The sequence below is a fragment of the Rhinoraja longicauda genome, chromosome 1 (assembly GCF_053455715.1).
Source record: "Rhinoraja longicauda isolate Sanriku21f chromosome 1, sRhiLon1.1, whole genome shotgun sequence".
NCBI lineage: Eukaryota > Metazoa > Chordata > Chondrichthyes > Rajiformes > Arhynchobatidae > Rhinoraja > Rhinoraja longicauda.
In genome coordinates, this window is record NC_135953.1 from 29,608,976 (window position 1) to 29,630,738 (window position 21,763).

At 42.0% G+C, this 21,763-nt stretch overlaps 1 protein-coding gene across 9 annotated transcripts in view; it reads left to right on the plus strand.

Moving 5' to 3' along the window:
- znf532 (zinc finger protein 532) overlaps positions 1-21,763 on the plus strand; it is a 121,204-nt gene that overhangs the window by 58,984 nt on the left and 40,457 nt on the right. For all 9 annotated transcript variants that reach the window (XM_078426142.1, XM_078425804.1, XM_078426317.1 and 6 more), the window contains 3 exons: positions 5,763-8,243; positions 20,447-20,625; positions 21,582-21,758. In XM_078426142.1, coding sequence (XP_078282268.1) covers positions 5,775-8,243; positions 20,447-20,625; positions 21,582-21,758 — 2,825 coding nt within the window. In that variant the 5' untranslated portion in view covers positions 5,763-5,774. The remainder of the gene's footprint in view (positions 1-5,762; positions 8,244-20,446; positions 20,626-21,581; positions 21,759-21,763) is intronic.

Here is a 21,763-nt window from a genome sequence, read left to right on the forward strand (position 1 = left end):
AAGCTGGAGTAACTCAGTGGGACAGGCAGCATCTCTGGAGAGAAGGAATGGGTGACATTATGCATTTTTGCATATCTTTCATTCATTGTTTATCTCTCCACATCACCGTCTATATCTCTCGTTTTCCTTATCCCTAACCAGTCTGAAGAAGGGTCTCGACCCGAAACGTCACCCATTCCTTCTCTCCAGAGATGCTGCCTGTCCCGCTGAGTTACTCCAGCCCTTTGTGTCTATCTTTGGTTCAAACCAGCATCTGCAGTTCCTCTTACACAAAATAATCTATTTGACAGACTGAATTCAGGAAGGATGCTTCCCCAGGCTAAGAGGTCTGAACCAGAGTTTATTGTATCAAGTGTATCAAATTTATTGTTTCAGTTGTGACTGAACTGCAAAGAAATTTTCTTCGTGCAGAAACAGTTCTGTCTGTCTATCCTAACTATGCCTCTCATACTTTTATATACTTCTGTCTGGTCTTCCAAGAATCTCCGATGCACCAGAGAAAACAATCCATCCGTCCAACCACTCCCTGTAGCTAATACCCCTCCAATCCAGGCATCATTCAGGCAAACCTCCTCCGCACCCTTTCCAAAACCTCCACATTTTCCCCATAATGGGGTGTGCAGAACTGCACGTAATACTGCAAATGTGGCCTTACCAAAATCCTAGCTTGTGGGGAATTGAAGGTCCAGATCTCACTATCCTTATGCGTGAGGGGGGAAAATAATTTATCATTTCACCCCTAATTTTAAAACTGAGATCTTAATTTTGCTATTAGATTTTTTTCACTTGTAAATCTGACAACAACTTCTAGCATCTGCAGATAGTCAGTTAAACATACCAAATCAGAAAGTGCTCTTCAGATAATCAGCTTCTCCATTTGGGATGCATGCAGTCCTTATCAATAGATTAGTGTCATACAACATGGAAGCAGGCATTTGGCCCAACTCATCCATGCTGCTCAAGATGTCCCAACTAAGTTAGTCTCATTTGCCCCAATTAAGCTAATCTCATTTGTATGGCCCAAATCCCTCTTGAACCTTTTCTATCTATGTACCTTTCCAAAGGTCATAAATGCTGTGTCAACTACCTCCTTATTTCATATACCAACCACCTTCTGAATGAAAAGGTTCCCTCCCAGGTACGTATTAAATCTTGCCCCTCTCATTTTAAACTTACTTGGTTTTTTGATTCCCCCACCCTGGGTGAAATATTCTATGCTCTATCTTTTCCCCTCATGATTTTATACACTTCTATAAGATCACCCCTTAGCCTCCTGCGCTCCAAAGAATAAAGTTCTTGCCTGCCCAGCCTCTCCCTATATTCTGCTCCTCGAGTCCTGGCAATGTCCTCATAATGTGGCATCGTCGTCTTGCACAGCTTTTGTTGCATGCTACCCAGACAGCGGAAAGACAATACATGATTACAATAGAGTCATTTACAGTGACTCTATCTACATTTAGATAGATAATAAGGAAATAAACTTAAGAAACTTAGTGCTTATGTATTCATGATTGGGAGAGTTTTAATGTATGGTGTTGTAATTAATGGTGTTGATTACAGGTCATGATAAAAATGTTTATCAGCATAGGATAAGGGTTAGGCCATTTAGGACTGAGATGAGGAAAAACTTCACCCAGAGAGTTGTGAATCTGTGGAATTCTCTGCCGCAGAGGGCAATGGAGGCCAATTCACTGGATGTTTTCAAGAGAGAGTTAGATTTAGCTCTTGGGACTAAAGGAATCAAGGGATATAGTATAGGAGCAAAGAGGTCCTTCTGCAGTTGTACAGGGCCCTAGTGAGACCGCACCTGGAGTACTGTGTGCAGTTTTGGTCTCCAAATTTGAGGAAGGATATTCTTGCTATTGAGGGCGTGCAGCGTAGGTTTACTAGGTTAATTCACGGAATGGCGGGACTATCATATGTTGAAAGACTGGAGCGACTAGGCTTGTATACACTGAAATTTACAAGGATGAGAGGAGATCTTATCGAATCGTATAAGATTATTAAGGGGTTGGACACGTTAGAGGCAGGAAACATGTTCCCAATGTTGGTGGGAGTCCAGAACCAGGGGCCACAGTTTAAGAATAAGGGGTAGGCCATTTAGAACTGAGATGAGGAAAAACTTTTTCAGTCAGAGAGTTGTGAACCTGTGGAATTCTCTGCCTCAGAAGGCAGTGGAGGCCAATTCTCTGAATGCATTCAAGAGAGAGCTGGATAGAGCTCTTAAGGATAGCAGAGTCAGGGGGTATGGGGACAAGGCAGGAACGGGGTACTGATTGAGAATGATCAGCCATGATCACATTGAATGGCGGTGCTTGCTCGAAGGGCCGAATGGCCTACTCCTGCACCTATTTATATGTGTTTCTGTTTCTATGAGTCCTATCCCTCAGAAAATTAATGTAACTAGTTGTTTTTATATTTGTATTTCACTTTCAATGCAGTAATTTAAATGTGCAGTGCATCTCCTATTTTTTTCCACTTCCTGGGTTGTGGTATTTATTATCAGGCACAATTATTTGATCGGGTTGGGTTGGTTGATGATTCTCATTTTTGCTGGCTGTCTTTACTAAAGCTACGGAGGCTTTGGCAACCGGCTCTACGGATGATGCAAAATCTCAAACGACGTGCCTATTTAAATAAAATAATAATTCTGGGCAGTTACAGGATGCGGTGTTGTTGTGATTAAATTAATTCAAACAAGCAGAGGCTTATTGAAATAATGTAGAGATTAGAATTCAAATCGCACCATGCTTGCTGTAGAATTTAAAAATCTAGAATAGAAAAAATCTAGTGTAATTAATGATGTCAATGATACAATTGGGATTATTAGAATAGCACAGGAACAGGCCCTTCAGCTCACTATGTTTGTGCTGAACATGATACCAAGACCATCCTGTATCTACCTACATGTAACCAGAACAAGGGGCCACAGTTTAAGAATAAGGGGTAGGCCATTTAGAACTGAGATGAGGAAAAACTTTTTCAGTCAGGGAGTTGTGAATCTGTGGAATTCTCTGCCTCAGAGAAGTGGAGGCCAATTCTCTGAATGCATTCAAGAGAGAGCTGGATAGAGCTCTTAAGGATAGCGGAGTCAGGGGGTATGGGGAGAAGGCAGGAACGGGGTACTGATTGAGAATGATCAGCCATGATCACATTGAATGGCGGTGCTGGCTCGAAGGGCCGAATGGCCTCCTCCTGCACCTATTGTCTATTGTCTATAACCCATATCCCTCCATTGCCATGATTATCCAAAAGCCTTTTCAATATCACTAACATCTGCTTTAGCCACCACTCACCGCAGCACAATCCAAGCACACCACTGTCTATGTGAAAAATAATAATGCCCTGCACATCTCCTTTAAATTTTGCCCCTCTCGCTTTAAAGCTTTGCTCTCCAGTATTTGATTTTTCCATCCGGAGAAAAAGATTCGGACTATCTACCCTATTTATGCCTCCTATAATTTTATATATTTCTATTAGGTCTCCCCGCAACTTCTGGCATTCCAGAAAAAAACAATCCAAGTCTGTTCAACCTCTCCCTGTAACTAATACTCTCTAATCCAGGAATGATTTTGGTAAGCCTCCTCTGTGCCCTTTCCAAAGCCACATCCTCCTGTAACAACTCGAGCTGTGAATTAGTAAGGCCAAAGGGGGCGTGGAATGCCAATGGTAAGTAGGATTAAAGACAATCCCAAAGATTTTTTACACATGTACTAAAGACAAGAAGGTGTCTAGGGAGAAGGTAGGACCACTCAAGGATAAAGAAGGCAATTCCTGCTTGGAGTCAGGATGGAGGCGAGGTACTAAACTAGGAAATGGAGGATATTCTCCACCACAGTCTATGGCAACAGATTCACTACCCTCTGGCTAACGAAATTCCTCCTCCTCTCCTTTCTGAAGGTATTTTCTTTTATTCTGAGCCTGTGCCCTCTGTTCATAGACTCTCCCACTAGTGAAAACATCCTCTCCACTCCCATTCTATCTAACCCTTTCATTATTCATTAATTTCCAATTGGTCTTATTTCAGTCAACTTGAGTTAAATGAATGGGAGGTCTCGTTTTGAAACGGTTAACTTCTCAGTGCAAGTTTCACTGTACAATTGCACAAATCAAACAAGGCAACTTTGAATGATCCAATATAAAATGTCATTTTGAGTAATCCGACAATTTACGAAATACATTGTTGGGCACTTTTTGTATTTATCTAATTGCTGAAATTAGTTTATTTTATCTGGAATGGAAGTGAGCTGTCTTCACAGATGAAAAGGAGAGAATTTGAAATTAGGGAGAAATGTGAAGACTAAAGATGAGCATAGGGTGGAGATCTGTAGGCTTTGGTATAACCAAGCAATCTCTCACCACTTCCTCACTTGCCTATATTTTGGAATAGAAAAAGTGATACAAAGAAGAAGAGACCCAGGTGGATAGGTTTGAGATGATGGGCAGAAGTAATCGGATTAATGAGGATGATGAATCAAGGTGGCAAGGGGAGGTGTAATGGAAATGATTGGTGAACCTTGGTTGACTTGTGGGAGTGGGAAAGGAACGTGAGGAGAGTGGGTCACTTGAAATTGGAAATTTCTGCACTCATCCCTCGCCCCAGACAAAACAGAGACAAAGATAAAGATCGCCCGTCCTTGCCTTTCAGTCCGCTAGCGACCATGTCCAGCACATCATTGTTTCTCCACTTCTGCCAGGACGAACAGAATTCCAACACCAGTCTTTCCCTCTAACATCTCCCACCTCATTCGGTTTTCCGCAGAGACCACTCTCTCTGATACCCTAGTCCACTCATTCCTTCCCACCCACCCACCCACCCCTGCCTGTCCCCTGGTATCTTCCCACCGCAAACATAAGAGGTGTAACCTGCCTCACCACAATCATTGGACCTAAATAGTCCTACAGGTGAGGCAGAAATTCGTGAGCTCCTCGACCAACCTTGTTTTCGGTGCCCATGACGTGGCCTCCTCTAAACTGGCAAGACCAGGTGTAGACTAAGCGACGGTTTGGCATCTCGAGCTTCTAGTTTCATGTCATTTCAACTCTCCTACCGATTATCACACCAAGCTGTCTGATCTCAGCCGTCTCCACTGCCACAAAGAAGTAAAACACACGCTAAAAGAACAGCACTTCATATTCCTCTTGGGTTACCTGCAGGCAATTATTTTTCTAATTTCAGATATCCCACTTACCCTGTGTTCTTTTCCCACTCCCACCAGTCCACCCAAGTACTCTCTTTTTGTTTACTTTAATTTCTTCCTCCCACCCACACCTTATTACTTAGACTCATTACCCTCCCTCATCTGGTTCCATCTCGCCATCATCCATATACCTATCCACCAAGATTTCTCCTCCGTTGGTTCACGTTTCTCCGATGTGGCTCTGTCCGCCAAAGATGCCTGCATCTATTACATACCAGACTTTATCTCTACTCTTTCCTCATCCCCTTCTCCAGCCGCCTATTTTCTTCTTATGTTTCCACCTATCACCTACAAGCCTGTGTCTTGACACACCCCATTTTGTATATTGGCTACATATACCTCTGCACTCTCAGTCCTTCTGCAGAGTCTGGACCGTAAATATTGACCATCCCTTTGTGTCCATATATGCTGTTCGACGTCCTGTAATTCATTTGTTTGCGTAGAAAATTCACTGAACAAAATGATGGACTGGGGGAAGGATGAAAGTTTGGTTTATTCCCTCAATTAGAAGTACCATGACAATGTTAAATAATGTAACTTTTCCTTTGCTCTTTTTTGCAGCTTTGTAAATTGATGATCATGGGAGATATGAAAACCCCAGACTTCGATGACCTGCTTGCTGCTTTTGACATCCCAGATATGCAGGTTGATCCCAAAGCAGCAATTGAATCTGCGCATGATGAAAGTGAAGGGCAGCTGAAACAAAATATACCCGTGGATGATGATGCTCAGGTTCCCTTGGCCCCTGTAAGTGTTATTGTGAAAAACATCCGAACTCTGGACTCGTGTGAGGCTGCCGCCACAGCGACAGAAACCCCCGCTCTTGATAAAGAAAATCATAATTCTTCAGGAAATGGCTTGCACAACGGCTTCCTGGGCGTCTCAGCTTTGGATGGGTATTCTAAAGATTCAAACACCAAGTCGGTCAGGAGCGAAGGAGCACCGATGGCTGAAGCTAAGGTAGACTTGTCCAGATATGACGGCAATGAGGGCCCTGAACCCAAACTCAAAGACTCGGCCTTCAGCCAGTTCAGTCCTATTTCTAGTGCGGAGGAGTTTGAGGACGACGATAAAATAGAAGTTGATGATCCTCCACTTGTCAAAGAGGAAAGCCAACCAGCGTTTCAAGCAAACGTGCTTCCAAGTCCACCTGCAGAGCGGGAATGTGAGAAGACAAAGAAGCCAGGAGCGGAAAACACAGTCAAACCAGAAGTGTCCACCCTGGATGCTGAACAAAAGAGTAAGGTAATGAAAAGCAACAGAGAGGGTGAAGGCTCCAGTGGTAACCCGGACACTCTTGAGACATTAAAACCCCGAAATGTGGATGAGAAATTGTCTGATGAGGACGCTGAAAAGAGCTTCAAGAATTCCTCTGAGAAGCAGCTTGACAATAGAACCCTTGATGGCAAGAATGTTGAGAAAACTGGAGTGACTGTTGCATGCTCTTCAAATCTTAGGGCCAAGCCCTCGTCCAAGCTTTCATCATGCATTGCAGCAATTGCTGCTTTGAATGCTAAAAAGGCAGCGGCAGACACCGTCAAGGAAACGCAGCCAGTCTCAAGAGACCCTTCTCCGGTTTTAAGAGAATCTAGAGAAAGCCCGATCGTCACTGAAAAATCTCCTCCTGAGTGTCCTCAGAGCCCAATGGAAGTGGTGAAGAAAGTTGTCATCAAGCAGTCTGATAGCCCCCGGAGTGTGTCCAGTGAAAGTAGTATGAAAGGGTCCCCTTCTTCTCCTGCTAGCTCGCCGCCTGCCATCCCCAAGGTCCGCATCAAGACTATCAAAACGTCCTCTGGTGAAATTACCAGAATGGTGACCAGAATCATGCCAGAGATTGAGCAAGAATTTGGTAGAAGAGGACAAGATCAGGCAAACTCCATGGTTGTCGCATCACTTTTGTCATCTCCTCCCGGAGAGTCTTATGTGTCTTCGCCTCCATCAATACCGATCCAGTCGGCGCTCATTACAGCTTCTGGTGTAGTAAATTCTTCTGACATTGCACAAAAACAGGTTACAATGAAACCTGTGGCTACTGCTTTCCTTCCAGTGTCAGCTGTAAAGACTGCAGGATCACAGGTGATCAACCTGAAGTTTGCTAACAACACTACAGTCAAAGCCACTGTAATCTCTGCTGCCTCAGTTCAGAGTGCCAGCAGCGCCATCTTGAAGGCTGCCAGTGCCTTGCAGCAGCAGAATGTGGTGGTGCCAGCCTCCAGCCTTGTAAATGCTAAACTCATGCCAAAGACTGTCCACCTTGCTAACCTGAACCTTCTGCCCCAGTCTGCCCAAACAACATCTGAACTCTGTCAGGTGCTTTCCAAATCTCAACAGTCCATAAAGCAGACACTAATCACCACTTCTTCCACCCAACCTGCTAAAAAAATATCAAGGGTTCATGTGGTGGCCCATTCCCAGAATGCAGTGGTTGAAACGTTCAACAAGGTCCTGAGCAGTGTAAATCCAGTCCCTATCTACATGCCTAACCTTACTCCTCCAACTAATGCTAATATCACTATACCACATCGTGGTTACAAGTGCTTGGAATGCGGGGACTCCTTTGCTTTGGAGAAGAGTTTGGCGCAACATTATGATCGGAGGAGTGTGCGGATTGAAGTAACCTGCAACCACTGTGCAAAGAACTTGGTCTTTTTCAACAAATGCAGCCTTCTATCTCATGCTCGAGGGCACAAGGACAAAGGTGTGGTAATGCAGTGCTCCCATCTGATTATGAAACCCATTCCTGCAGATCAGATGATTGTTCCTATCTCCAGTTCTAGCGTCTCTTCTACGACTACTATATCTGCACCCCTCTTGACAATGGCAGGCAGTGCTTTGAGTGCTGCTGCAAAATATGTTGCAGGCATAGCCAGTGCTGTAATCTCTGCTCCTGCCAGTTCTCCCATTCTCCCAGCTATGCCTCTTGATGAAGATCCGTCAAAACTTTCCCGACATGGCATGAAGTGCTCGGAGTGCAGTGAGACATTCCTGGATGAGATTTTGCTTGCCACGCACTTCCAGAATGCTGCAGAAGCAGGAGGGCAGGTAAATCACGTTGTGTCAAAGAGCACTGCTTTCGAGTAGCATGCAGTCAAATACTTTCATTAACGTTAGCATCCCTGACTGGTTTTCTTTGAGGTGAATGAATCGTGTCCTTGAAAAATTCTATTAATTATGCCTGCAACAATAAGTAGTCGCAGCTAAATACAAAAAGAAATTGCATTTCTATAAACCTTCATATCTATAAAAATGGCTCTGCATACTCCAATGAAGTCAAATCAGACAAAAACTGACACTGGGCCAAAGGGTTTGGTCAACCCTTTTATAGAAGAGAAATATGGAGAATTAGTTTTAGGGAGGGATTACCAAGGTTTTTGGCCAGGTGTTCTTGTGTTCTGGTTTCCTCCCACAGTCCAAAAATGTTCAGATTTGCAAGTGTCTGGTCACTGTAATTTGTCCTCAGTGTGCAGATGAATGATAGAATATGGATTGATATAAAATATGGACTTGATGATTGGTGTGGACGATGGGCCGAGGGTCCTGTTTGCATACTCTGAAATAAGTGGATACATGGCCACCAATAATGAGGTTAGAAAAGGAAGAGATGTTGAAGTCACCAGAGTTGGAGGATCTCTTGAGTTCTCGGTCGATTACAAGGTTGTAGAGGGACGGGGACTGTTGAGACCAATTGGAAAACGATTTGAAAATTTTAAAAAAAGATGTGGTCGACCAGAAAATAATAGACTTCAGATTTCAAATTGGTGATGGATGAGTGGGACAAAGTTCAACTTAGACTATCACCAGCCGCAGAGTTTATGAATAGTGGAGCAGTTTACAGTTTAGTTTATTGTCACATGTACTGAGGTACAATGAAAAGCTTTTTGTTGCATGCTTTCCAGTCAGTGGGAAGACAATACATGATTACAATCGAGCCATTTACAGTGTAGAGATAAGGGAATAACGTTTAGTGCAAGGCAAAGCCGGCAAAGTCCAATCAAAGATAGTCCGAGGGTCACAAATGAGAGGGCTGACGAGGAAAGCATTGGATTATTTGAGACAAGGAATAATAAATTTAACATTCTTGAGCAAAGTAACCTTAATCAATGATCAAAAAATCTGATAAATGAATTATAAATAGAAATGACAGGAACATAACAACTTTTAACTGTTATATGCACTTGACATAAATCTTTACTGAGTTAGGTATTATTTGATTTAGTATGGTCTGAAAGTGTCGGTGGAGGCAGCCGTCTGGAGGCGGGATAGTTTGATTTAGTATGATTGGTCACATTCAATTTTGATTGCAGCAGAATATCCCACATTTGCAGGGATACAAGATGTGTTCTATAAAGAAGGGCCTTTAGCCACACATGGCTGATCTTTCAGGAATGTTATTTGTACTGTTTCCCTTTCATCAGGACCTTGCAAATTTCGATCTGCTGTCCAAGTCACCTGGCATTCTGGTCTGCTAAACCTAAGCAACTGTTGAATTTGGTGAGCTTGGAATTTTACAAAGTGATGTTCCTAGAGCTGTTGATTCACAAAATGCTGGAGTAACTCAGCAGGTCACGCAGCATCTCAGGAGATGATGTTTGGAATGGGTGATGTTTCGGGTCGAGACCCTTCTTCAGACTGAAGCTGTTGATTCACTGGATTCCTAGATTCACTTGATTCCTAGAGCTGTTGATTCACTGGTGTTTGAATTCCAGTTAAAACACCAAACGAGAGATATAGGGCTTTTTTTTTTGTTCGGGGGCTTTGATTTATTATTGCTTAGTAAAATAGTTTCAATTTAATTAGTTTAATAAAAATGTTCACTTGAGATATATAAACTTTAAATCTCTTTTAAACTGCACAGGATTCAATTGATAATATAACAATTCTGGTCTAGTTCTAACTTTGCCTTTGTTAACTTTGGTTACAATCTTGATTTTCTTTCATGAATCAGTTTCTTGGCCCATGTTCCTCCCCATTCCTTTCTTGTTCTGACCTTTCCCAACTTTGTCACATCTGACCAATGGACCCCATAAACAAAAGTGATTCATCAGTACTTGTGGAGATTTCAAAAGCAAAGTGCAGGATTCTTGAAGCAAAATGAATGAAAACATATATTTTTGCATTGACAATATTTATTGACACAAACTTTTATTGGTGGAAAATTTGGAAAATTAGTTTAAATGAGTTAAAAGAATGAATGAGAAGTACCTCCAGAATGCTTTTTTTTTTCATGTCTTCATTGGTTAATCCAGAAAATGCCAAGATTTGGACAGTGGAACTTATGGGTTGTTATTGACTTTTTGCTAAGAATGTAAAGTGAGTGGATATGAGTTGGCAAACTGTTTAACATCTTCCCATATTTTTATTTCCATTGATCGAATTGCTCAATTCAGTTTTAGTAGTTGGAGTCACGGAGTCATACAGTGTGGAAACACGCCCCTCGGCCCAACTTGCCCACACCGACCAGCATACCCCATCTACACTAGTCCCACCCGCCCATGCTTGGCCCATACCCTTCTGAACCTATCCTATCCATGTAGCTGTCCAAATGTCTGTTAAACATTATGATGGTAGCTGCCTCAACTACCTCCTCTGGCAGCTCATTCCATATACCCATCATGCTTTGTGTAAAAAAAATATATATATTTATATTATGATTTAAGACCTAACTTTCCTTTAGTGAAGTTTTTTTAAAGTGGTAAGATATTGAGATTGAATGAGATTGGAAGTACTGATGAATTGACTTACACTTTCACAGAAAGTGGGCAAGTGGGTTTATGGGGTTATATTCGCAATCATTTGTGATGACATTTTTTATAGAACCTTCAACAAGAATATTTCAAAATATTACACAGGCAATTGTGTAATTGCGCCAAGGATAAAGAAATTAGGAACATTGTTTGGAAGCTTGATCCTGTTTTAATATCACAGAAGAACATTATTTAAATAATAATAATAATAATAGTACTTTATTAGCCAAGTATGTTTTGCAACATACGAGGAATTTGATTTGCCATGCAGTCATACCAATAAAGAGCAACAAGACACCCAAATAAATTTTTAACATGAACATCCACCACAGCGACTCCCCCACATTCCTCACTGTGATGGAAGGCAAAAAAAGGTTCAACCTTCTTCCCTTATTTGCTCTCCCATGGACGGGAGCCTCGAACCTTCCGTTGTCTTGGCTCCCGCAGCCGGTGGTCGAGTCCTCCGCGTCGGGGTGATCAAGCTCCCGCATTGGAGGGGGATCGCAGCTCCCCTGCGCTGGGCGATCGGACCCCGGGTTGGGGCTGGTTGAACCTCCTGCAACTTTGGAGCTTCCCGACATCAGTCTTTACCCGAGACTGCAAGCTCCTCGATGTTGAAATCCGCAGGCTCTGATGGTAAATCCATGGCCCCTCGGTGGGGCTCTAAGTCAGTCTCAAGCAAGGTCACCAACTCCATGATGTTAGGCCGCAGAGTGACCGGAAAACAATTGCATCTCTGGCAAGGTAAGAGATTGAAAAAATTGTCCCCCAACCCCCACCCCCCACATAAAACAAGCCAGAGAATCGGGACTGGGAACTGAATATTCAAGGTTATACATCCTATAGAAAGGACAGGCAGGTGGGCAGAGGAGATGGGGTAGCTCTATTGGTGAGAGATGACAAGGAGCTGGAACTACTCGTGGAAAAACAAGCCTGCTCCCCCCCTATTGCCCTTCTGATGACTCTCATACTCAGTGCCTCGACCAATGACGAGCATACTGTATCATAAGCTATTACCACCATTATGGTATTACTACCATCGAATTTTGACCTGTTAGGTTATCAGAACCTAATTTTTAACTGCATGTGGGAGAACAAAGAAAAGAAAGCACATCTCCCAAATCTGCTGTAGACAAAAAGGAACCAATTTAAATCACAACCATCTCTCTCCATTTAGCAACTGTCACCCAGAGCAAGCTGTTGTTGACTATACAAGCCAGATATGTAATTTATCTCCCCTTACATGTGATGACATTTAAACATGGTATTTAAGCAAAATCATTTTTTAACGTATTATCGGGCTTGATGAAGTATGTCGACTTTTATCTACGAGCTATTGTTTGTTCACAACTGTAACAACATTTAATTGAACTCGCCTTGTGTAATTTTCATCAAACTATTATTTGGGAAAAGGTATTTGATACACTCCGTAACATTAATACTTAGTGAACTGTACAATGGAAATAATTAGGAAAGATTTCTGCATGATTCTATATTGAAATGGTGTCTGACTTCTAAAGGAAGATCTTTTAGGAATAGGAATAGGAATACTTTATTGTCACTTGTGGCTAGGCACAGTGAGATTCTTTGCTTGCATACACAATGTATAAAAATAGCAGCTACCTATGGCGCTGACAAAGTTACAAAGCACGCCGACTCCCCCTTTTGTACCCCCCCCCACAGCGATTCCCCCATCCCGGGTCACCATTATTCTTTGTTCCCCCCTCCCCCCCACTATCCATTGTTCTACCCCCACTTCCCTCACGGCGATCCCCCCATGCCGGGTCCGTTGTTCTTCCCCTCCCCCCTCACGACAGTCCCTCCATGCCGGGTCCTCCATTGTTCTTCCCCTCCCCCCTCACGGTGGTCCTCCACGCTCTCGTCGACCGCGGGTCGACCCGCGAGGCATCGCCACCGCCACAGTTTACACAAACTGAATTTAAAAATAATTTTGACTCAATTTATATAATTCTATTGAAATGTAAATTCAAATTAAATAAAATTAGAGGCATTATTACCTTGATGAGGGTTTGAATGAAAGGACACAAAATTCTGGTTTATGGATTATAAAGTCTGCATAGTAGACGTGACTGTTTTGAAACACATTCAATAGTGATTAAATACAAGCATACTTTTATACTTGTATACACTGGAATTTAGAAGGATGAGGGGGGATCTTATTGAAACATATAAGATAATTAGGGGATTGGACACATTAGAGGCAGGAAACATGTTCCCAATGTTGGGGGAGTCCAGAACAAGGGGCCACAGTTTAAGAATAAGGGGTAGGCCATTTAGAACGGAGATGAGGAAGAACTTTTTCAGTCAGAGAGTGGTGAAGGTGTGGAATTCTCTGCCTCAGAAGGCAGTGGAGGCCAGTTCCTTGGATGCTTTCAAGAGAGAGCTGGATAGAGCTCTTAAGGATAGCGGAGTGAGGGGGTATGGGGAGAAGGCAGGAACGGGGTACTGATTGAGAGTGATCAGCCATGATCGCATTGAATGGCGGTGCTGGCTCGAAGGGCTGAATGGCCTACTCCTGCACCTATTGTCTATTGTCTATTTTATTGTGCACAGTGACCATGGAACAAGGAGTTAAGGGGATCTCTTTGCTGCTCCCTGAAACATGAAAAATTGAAATGTTTTGGGCAGAGCCATTAGGTTTCTCTGGTTTACTCTTTTGTTAATAAATTTATTGTCAACTAGATTCAAGACAAATTCTGTGTATTCCTCTGGAACAGGAATCACTTCACATCTTGTTCCTACATCCTCATCTATTATTTTACTTAGTACAGTGCTTTATTGATTTGAATGCTCTCTTTCTATGAAAATAAGTTGCAATTATTTCCTTTTAGTTTGACAAGGGTATCACACGCAGAGCCAACATTTATTAGCTATCCCTAATTACTTTCAACAAAGTGGTATTGAACCACATTCGTTAAGCACTCCAGTCTTTCTGGTGAAGGTACTCTCACAATTTTCCGATGGTGTTTCATTGATTCGATGCAGTGATGTTGAAGGATTGGGGATATATTTCAAAGTCCCATTCAATCCCATTCAACCCTATTGTTCTGCCATGAATAACTTTGTATCCTTAAAAGTGTACCATCTTTTGGAATCAATCACAGGTGGTACGTTCTGATGTGACTCTACAACAGGTGTAACTCGACACCAATGACTGGGGTGAATCGCTAAGCAAGAAGTCTTCTGGTAGCGTAAGATTTTAGGACGGAGTGCAGAATACTTTTTTTTTAACACTGCTTTGAGAGTCAAGAGTTAAGTCAGGAGTGTTTAATTGTCAGATATACCACCAACGGAACGTTGAAATTCTTACTTGCAGCAGCATAACAGGGCATGTAAACAACAATGCACAGATAATAAATAATAAACAACAATTCAATAAGTTAACAATGTCAATATGAGTACAAAAACAAAAGTAAGTCCTTAGTGCTTTCAAAGATAGCATATTTGAACATAATTTGAGATTAAAATTGTTATGTTGAAGAAACTGATGGCTGTTGAGAAGAAGCTATTCCTGAATCTGGTTAGAAACATAGAAAATAGGTGCAGAAATAGGCCATTCGGCCCTTCGAGCCAGCACCACCATTCAATAGGATCATGGCTGATCATCCAAAATCAGTGCCCCACTTTTTCCCCATAGCCCTTGATTCCATTAGCCCTAAGAGCTAAATCTGACTCTCTCTTGAAAACATCCAGTGAATTGGCCTCCGCTGCCTTCTGTGGCAGAGAATTCCACAGATTCACAACTCTCTGGGTGAAAAGGTTTTTCCTCATCTCAGTCCTAAATGGCCTACACCTTATTCTTAAACTGACCCCTGGTTCTGGGCTCCCCCAACATCGGGAACATTTTTCCTGCATCTAGCCTGTCCAATCACTTAAGAATTTTATCTGTTTCTATAAGATCCCCTCTCATCCATCTAAATTCCAGTGAATACGAGCCCAGTCGACCCATTCTTTCATCATATATCAGTCCTGCCATCCCGGGAATTAACTGGAAGAACCTACACTGCACTCTCTCAATAGCAATAATGTCTTTCCTCAAATTAGGAGACCAAAACTGCACACAATACTCCAAGTGTGGTCTCACCATGGCCCTGTACAATTGCAGTAGGACCTCCTTGCTCCTCTACTCAAATCCTCTCGCTATGAAGACCAACATGCCATTTGCTTTCTTCATTGCCTGCTGTACCTGCATGCTTACTTTCAGTCGCTGATGTACAAGGACACCCAGGTCTCCTTGCATCTCCCCTTTTCCTAATCTGACACCATTCAGATAATAATCTGCCTTGTTCTTGCCACCAAAGTGGATAACGTCACATTTATCCACATTATACTGCATCTGCTATGCATCTGCCCACTCACCCAACTTATCCAAGTCACCCTGCAGCTTCATATCATCCTCCTCACAGCTCACACTGCCACCCAGCTTTGTGTCATCCGCAAACTTTGAGATGTTACAATTAATTCCTTCGTCTAAATCATTAATATATATTGTAAATAACTGGGGTCCCAGCACCGAGCCTTGCGACACCCCACTAGTCACTGCCTGCCATTCTGAAAAGGACCTGTTAATTCCTACTCTTTGCTTCCTGTCTGCCAACCAGTTCCCTATCCAATACCCTAACCCCAATACCATGTGCTCTAATTTTGCACACTGGTTGTCACGGTTTTCGGATTCCTATACTTTCTTCGCGATGGCATGAGTGGAATGAGAATATGGTGGTCTTTGATGAAGCAGTCTGCCTTTTTCAAGCGTCGCCTCCTATAGATCCCTTTGATGGAGTGGAGGTCAGTACCTGCAATGGACCGGCCAGCGTCCACCAGTCTGAAGAAGGGTCCCGACCCGAAACATCATCTATCAATGTTCTCCAGAGGTGTTGCCTGACCCGCTGAGTTAGTCCAGAATTTTGTGCACTTTTATATAAACCAGCATTTGCAGTTCTGTGTTTCCACCACACTTCGTATTCTCCTGCATTCCCAGACTTTTAAGTTACTGAACCAGGCTGTGATGCAACCAGTCAATATGATCTTTACCGTACACCTATAGAAGTTCAAGAGAGTATTCCTCAACATACTGAATCTCCTCATTCTTCAAGAACAATAGGAAGTACAGGTGTTGGATACGTTTCTTTTTGATTGCATCAATTTGCTGGGTCAAGTTTGAGCTTTGGAGATATGCACATCTAAGAACTTAATTGTTGACTGTCTCTATCACCAACCCCTTGATGAAGACAGTATTTGTGTATCCATGGTTTTCCTCTTCTAAGGTCAATAATCAGCTCCTTGGTCTTGCTGATGTTGAGAGCAAGATTATTGTTCTGGCACCATTCAAATGGATTGCCAATAACCCTCTTATACTCTAACTCATTATTGTCCATTATTTGTTCAACAATGATGTTATCGTCGTCAAATTTAAAGATGGTGTTTGAACTGTGTCTGGCTACACAGTTACGGTGCAGACTGTGTAGAGCAGGGGAATGAGCACAAACCCCGAGGTGCTCCTGTGCTGATGGTTATTGAGACAAAAGTGTTGCTGTCAATTTGTACTGATTGGGGCTTGCCAATCAGGAAGTCGGGGATCCAGTAGCAAAGGGATGAGCAGAGACCATCTTCCCTGTTTGATAACGTTTGGAGGAGATGATGGTGTTGAGGCTGTAGTAAATGTACAACAATCTGACATATGTGTTCTTATTGTCTAAGTGGTCCAGTGCAGAATGGAGAGCCAGTGCGACTGCACCCCCTGTTGATCTGTTGTGGTGGTAAGCAAATTGTAGTGAACCCAGGTTTTCGTTCAGGTAGAAGCTAATATGCGTCATAACTGACCTAATAAAGCACTGCATCACCACGGGCATGCATTTGGAAAAGCAAAGATTGGTTAAGGATAGTCAGCATAGTAATTTATCCAGCATGGCAGAATTGATTAAATTCTATCTGATGCAGTCACAATCCAGAGCCCGAGAAATACGCTGAATGGTTTTTCAGCTGCTGGCTATCTGTAATCAGTGGTTATGTCCTTTCCGTCAAGCAGTTATATTTTGATTAAACAAATCCAATTAACATTGAGAGAATTAGTGTTTCACTTAATCTGTGCATGTTTATTTCTTTATTGTTATTTTTAAGTCTAGCTACTGCAACTCTTATTAGTAACTTGCACCTCAACAGCCATTTTGCTTTCTTTTATCCACCAGCTAGTGTGCATTATGAAAGCTGATTTCCAAAATGGCTGTTTTGTTTTCTGTTATGCTCATCTGTTGCCAAATCAAATTTGCTAATGACAAATAATTGGGTAACAGAACCAAAAATGACATTGCTTCAAATGGACCCTGAGGCATCCTTGATATTGATGACCTCAGGGGGGAAATAGTATATTGACAATATTTTATTTGAGTCCTGAAGGTGTTGAAATGGAGCCAAATACTGTGTGCATGATTTAAGCAGAATTATTTTGTTACAGTTGAACCCTGCAAGAGGTGTGGCAGAGGAGGATTTATGGAGCCTAAACCTAGAATTAGGGCATTTCACTTGGCTTTAACTTCAAGAATATTGTACCCTAGAAACCACTGTTAATAATTTGTCAGTGAAATGTTCCTATAGTTTTCTGTGCAATGGAAAACTACTTACACTGGAGATACAAGTAAATGTACTTCATGTCATTTGAGAGTGGCACTCAAATACCTCCCCTCATTCAGTAGCAAGAAATTTAAACGCTCATTTTATTTATTTTATTTTGCCAATAAGTGTATAGAAAGATTAAAGAATATCTGCAAATTTGTACTTCAGACAGAGGTCTGTGTTTTCTTCCACCAAAAATATATGTAATTAGCCATACCTGGATTGCCAAAAATAGGGACCACTAAAGCATTGGATAGGTCACTGACAAAATAGGATTATCCTGGAGCAGGATGAAATAATTTGTTCAGCCCTTGACAGCGGAGTGAACTAAATAAAGGAAATATCCTTATTTCACTTCTATTTTCTTAAATGATGGTCTTCAGTATGCTTTTGTCTGTATTTTGCTGTTTGTGCACTTTTAATGTGTAACTTTTAACTGACTGTCACATGTCTAACGGGATGTCTAGCTTGAGAAAAAGAAAAGAGAAATAACTAATTTATAACATTTTATTTCCATCTTTTGCTTAATTGGTACTGTTCAAATCAATAACAGCTTAAATATTATTAATCCCCATGCCAAAGAGGGACATTTTGGTTTATTCCAAATATACCACATTTTGGTTTATTCCAAATATACCAAATATACCAATAGATGCACTAATGGTGAAGAATGCTTAAAGGAAAATGGAAACAGACACATAGTTACAGGAAGAAGAAGAAGAAAAAAGGACACAAAGTGCTGGAGTAACTCAGCGGGTTGGGCAGCATCTCTGGAGAACATGGAAAGTGGAAGATAAAAGCATGGTAATCTCTGGTATCTTCCCACTGCAATCTGTCCCTCCACCTCCTCCCTCAACTCTGTCCATAGACCCCAACAATCCTTTCAAGTGAGACAGAAGTTCACTTGCACCTCCTCCAACCTCACCAACTGTATCCACTGTTCCAGGTGTGGACCACATAACGGCAAGACCAAGCGCAGACTCGGCGATTGTTTCGCTGAACACCTTCGCTCAGTCTGCCTCAGCCTTAGTGATCTCCCGGTTGCCAAACACTATAATTGAAGCAGGGTTTGGACCCGAAACGTCACCCATTCCTTCTTTCCAGAGATGCTGCATGTCCTGCTGAGTTACTCCAGCTTTTTGTGTCTATCTTCAGTTTAAACCAGCTTCTGCAGTTCCTTCTTACACACTATAACTCCCATTCTCATTCTGTCCTGGGCCGTCTCCGATTGTCAGAGTGAGGCCAAATGTGATGTGGAGAAACAGCATCTCATATTTCGCTTGGGCAACTTCCAACCCAGTGGTATGAATATTGATTTGTTTAACTTCAAGTAACCCTTGCATCCCCTCCCTCTCCGTGCCTACCCCACTCTAAAATTGTCGTACTAGTTTTCTTTTGTCCTGTTGAGTCATTGTCCTCTGTTTACTTGTTGTCACCTATCCCACACCCAACAATGGCCTATTGTGTGCCCCACATTTCCTTGATTATTTTTGCTTTTTGCATATTTTACATTCATTTTTCCGAAAGTACCACCTTTATCTCTTGTTCCCCTTTCCACAGACTTTCAGAATGAAAAAGGGTCTTGACCCAAAACGTCACCGCTGAGTTACTCCAGCTTTTTGTGTCTGTCATGGTAATTAATAGGTGGATACAGGCGAGAGGGGTTAGGGGTGTGCCGTGTGATACAAGAACCTGGTGGTTAATGCAAGAAGCTTTTTTTGAATCTGGAGGTGGCAGCTTCAGACTTCCGTTTCTTCTTTCTGATGATAATTAGGATGAAAGAGTTGTCAGGCTAGTGTGGGCTTTAATGATATTAGCTGCCTTCTTGAGATGTTGCTTTCTGTAGATCCCTTTGATGGCAGAGAGGTCAATATTTAGAATGAACTGAACAATGTCCATCATTTTCTGCAGCCTCTTTTGTTCTTGTGCGTTTGAATGATCAAACCAGACCATGATGCAAATAGTCAATATGCTATCCACCTTACAGATCAGAGATGATCTGTTAACTATCTGTTAACTTGAAGCTGTTAACTACCCCTCTCACCGAGAGTTTAGATGCATTGGTACCTGACTCTGACTTTAGCATTCCCATCTCTGACTCTAACATTTGGTGTGCAGGATCAGAAGTCACAGCTGAGCTGGCTTGCACTCTGCAGTTAGTGCGCAATTCTCCACCAAACTGTCGGTCAAAGATCAACATGTTCTAATATTTATGAAAAAGAAATCAGAAATAACAATAAAAAGGCATCTACAAGATTTATATTACCATTAACAAATTGAATTCAACCAACACAATAAAAATTGTATAATTCAGCATCGGACCATTCTAATCAGCCCCATTCCTAATCATGACTCAGCAACAGTCTTTCTCTAAAAAGAGCAGAATGATATCTCATTGTTTGCATTGTAAAGGTCCAGGAAAAAAAAAGACGAGGCTGGGTTGAAAGAAATAAATAAGATCACAACAAGGAATTGTTAATTTTTACAGGCCATTTCATCAGACAATTGACTACATCTCTAAAATATCAATTGAAAAAGTTATTCCTTGCCTGTGCCTTTTTATTCTTTACATGTATACTTTCCTCTTCTGTTGTTTTATGATAGCAATAATTCTCACCACCAAACAATTCCTTTGACTAATCCGAACTTAAGTTAAAACCTATTTGGTCATCCTCCGAATAATATGCATTGACTCAGGGTTTGTATTTTTCTCAAATTGTATCGGTGAGGCTTTTGCAAATGTGTTTCTACCATATCAGCCTCACTATGTAAATGCTAGATGTTAGAATTGTAGTTTCCAACGATGTTAAGTCATGTAGCATGTCGGTCATGTTATTAATGGCACATTTTTGTGTGTTATCCACAATACAGACATGTCAGATCTGCCAGATGTTACTTCCCAACAAGTGCAGCTTTTCATCGCACCTAAGAATACATCAGCACAAATCTCCATACACATGCCCAGAATGTGGAGCGATATGCAGATCCTCACACTTTCAGACTCACGTCACCAGGAACTGCCTGCACTACACTCGTAAAGTGGGATACCGGTTAGTTGCCTGTTTGTGTTAATCGGAATGGGTACGATACAATACGATACCACTTTATTTATCCCAGAGGGAAATTGGTCTGCCACCAGTCAAAAGATACTTACATGGCATGTATAATGCACTTGAAAGTGTCAAGTGCATTATAATAATTTTGACATTTAAGTGACCAATTTTTGCACAAACATGAAATTAAATTAATGAATGGAAATGTCCAGGATGAGGGATGTGTGAAGATGGGGGGGGGGGGGGGGAGGTGGAAGAGGGTCCCACGACAGATGTGGGAGGAGTTGCACAGTTTGATAGCCGCAGAGAAAAAGAAAAATCTCCTGTGGCGTTCTGTGCTGCACCTTGCCGGGACCAGTCTGTTGCTGAAGGTGCTCCTTGGGTTGACCAGTGTGTCATGGAGGGGGTGAGATGTATTGTCCAAGATGCTTCGCAGTTTGAGGAGCATCCTCTTTTCCGAGACCACCTTCAAAAAATCCAACTCCACTCCCAGGACGGAGCCAGACTTCCTAATTACTTATTACCATATTTATAAATTGTTGATGTAATCTGAGGGTAGGGGGTGTGAAATTAATCATGCCGTGGCCCCACCCCAACTTCACAGTTTACCAACACTCATTGGTTACTCACCACTCAACGCTCTTGTTTGGTTGCTTAAAAGTTAGGCTTTTAACCTGCAAAATTTGCACACGAAGCCCATTCACATTTGGAAAAGCAGAATAATGATATGGAAGTAAATATTTCATAATTTTTAACTTGGCACAAAATTACATTGGGGGTGGGATGAATTTGAAATAGTGGTTCTACCAAAAGAGGTGATGCACAAAACAAAGAGAAATCAATTTGCTGTATGTGAGACCGCACAAGTTATACTTAAGATATTAATTTTCATCTTGTTGCAAGAATAATCTTTGTATTTTAATTCTGACTGGCACTGATTTTTCTCCCTGCAGCTGTATACACTGTGGTGTTGTCTATGCTGACCTAAATGCACTCAAGTCTCACATCCAGGGTGCCCACTGTGAAATCTTCTATAAGTGCCCAATCTGCCCTATGGCTTTCAAGTCGGCACCGAGTACTCATTCACATGCCTACACACAGCACCCAGGCATCAAAATAGGAGAAGCCAAGTAAG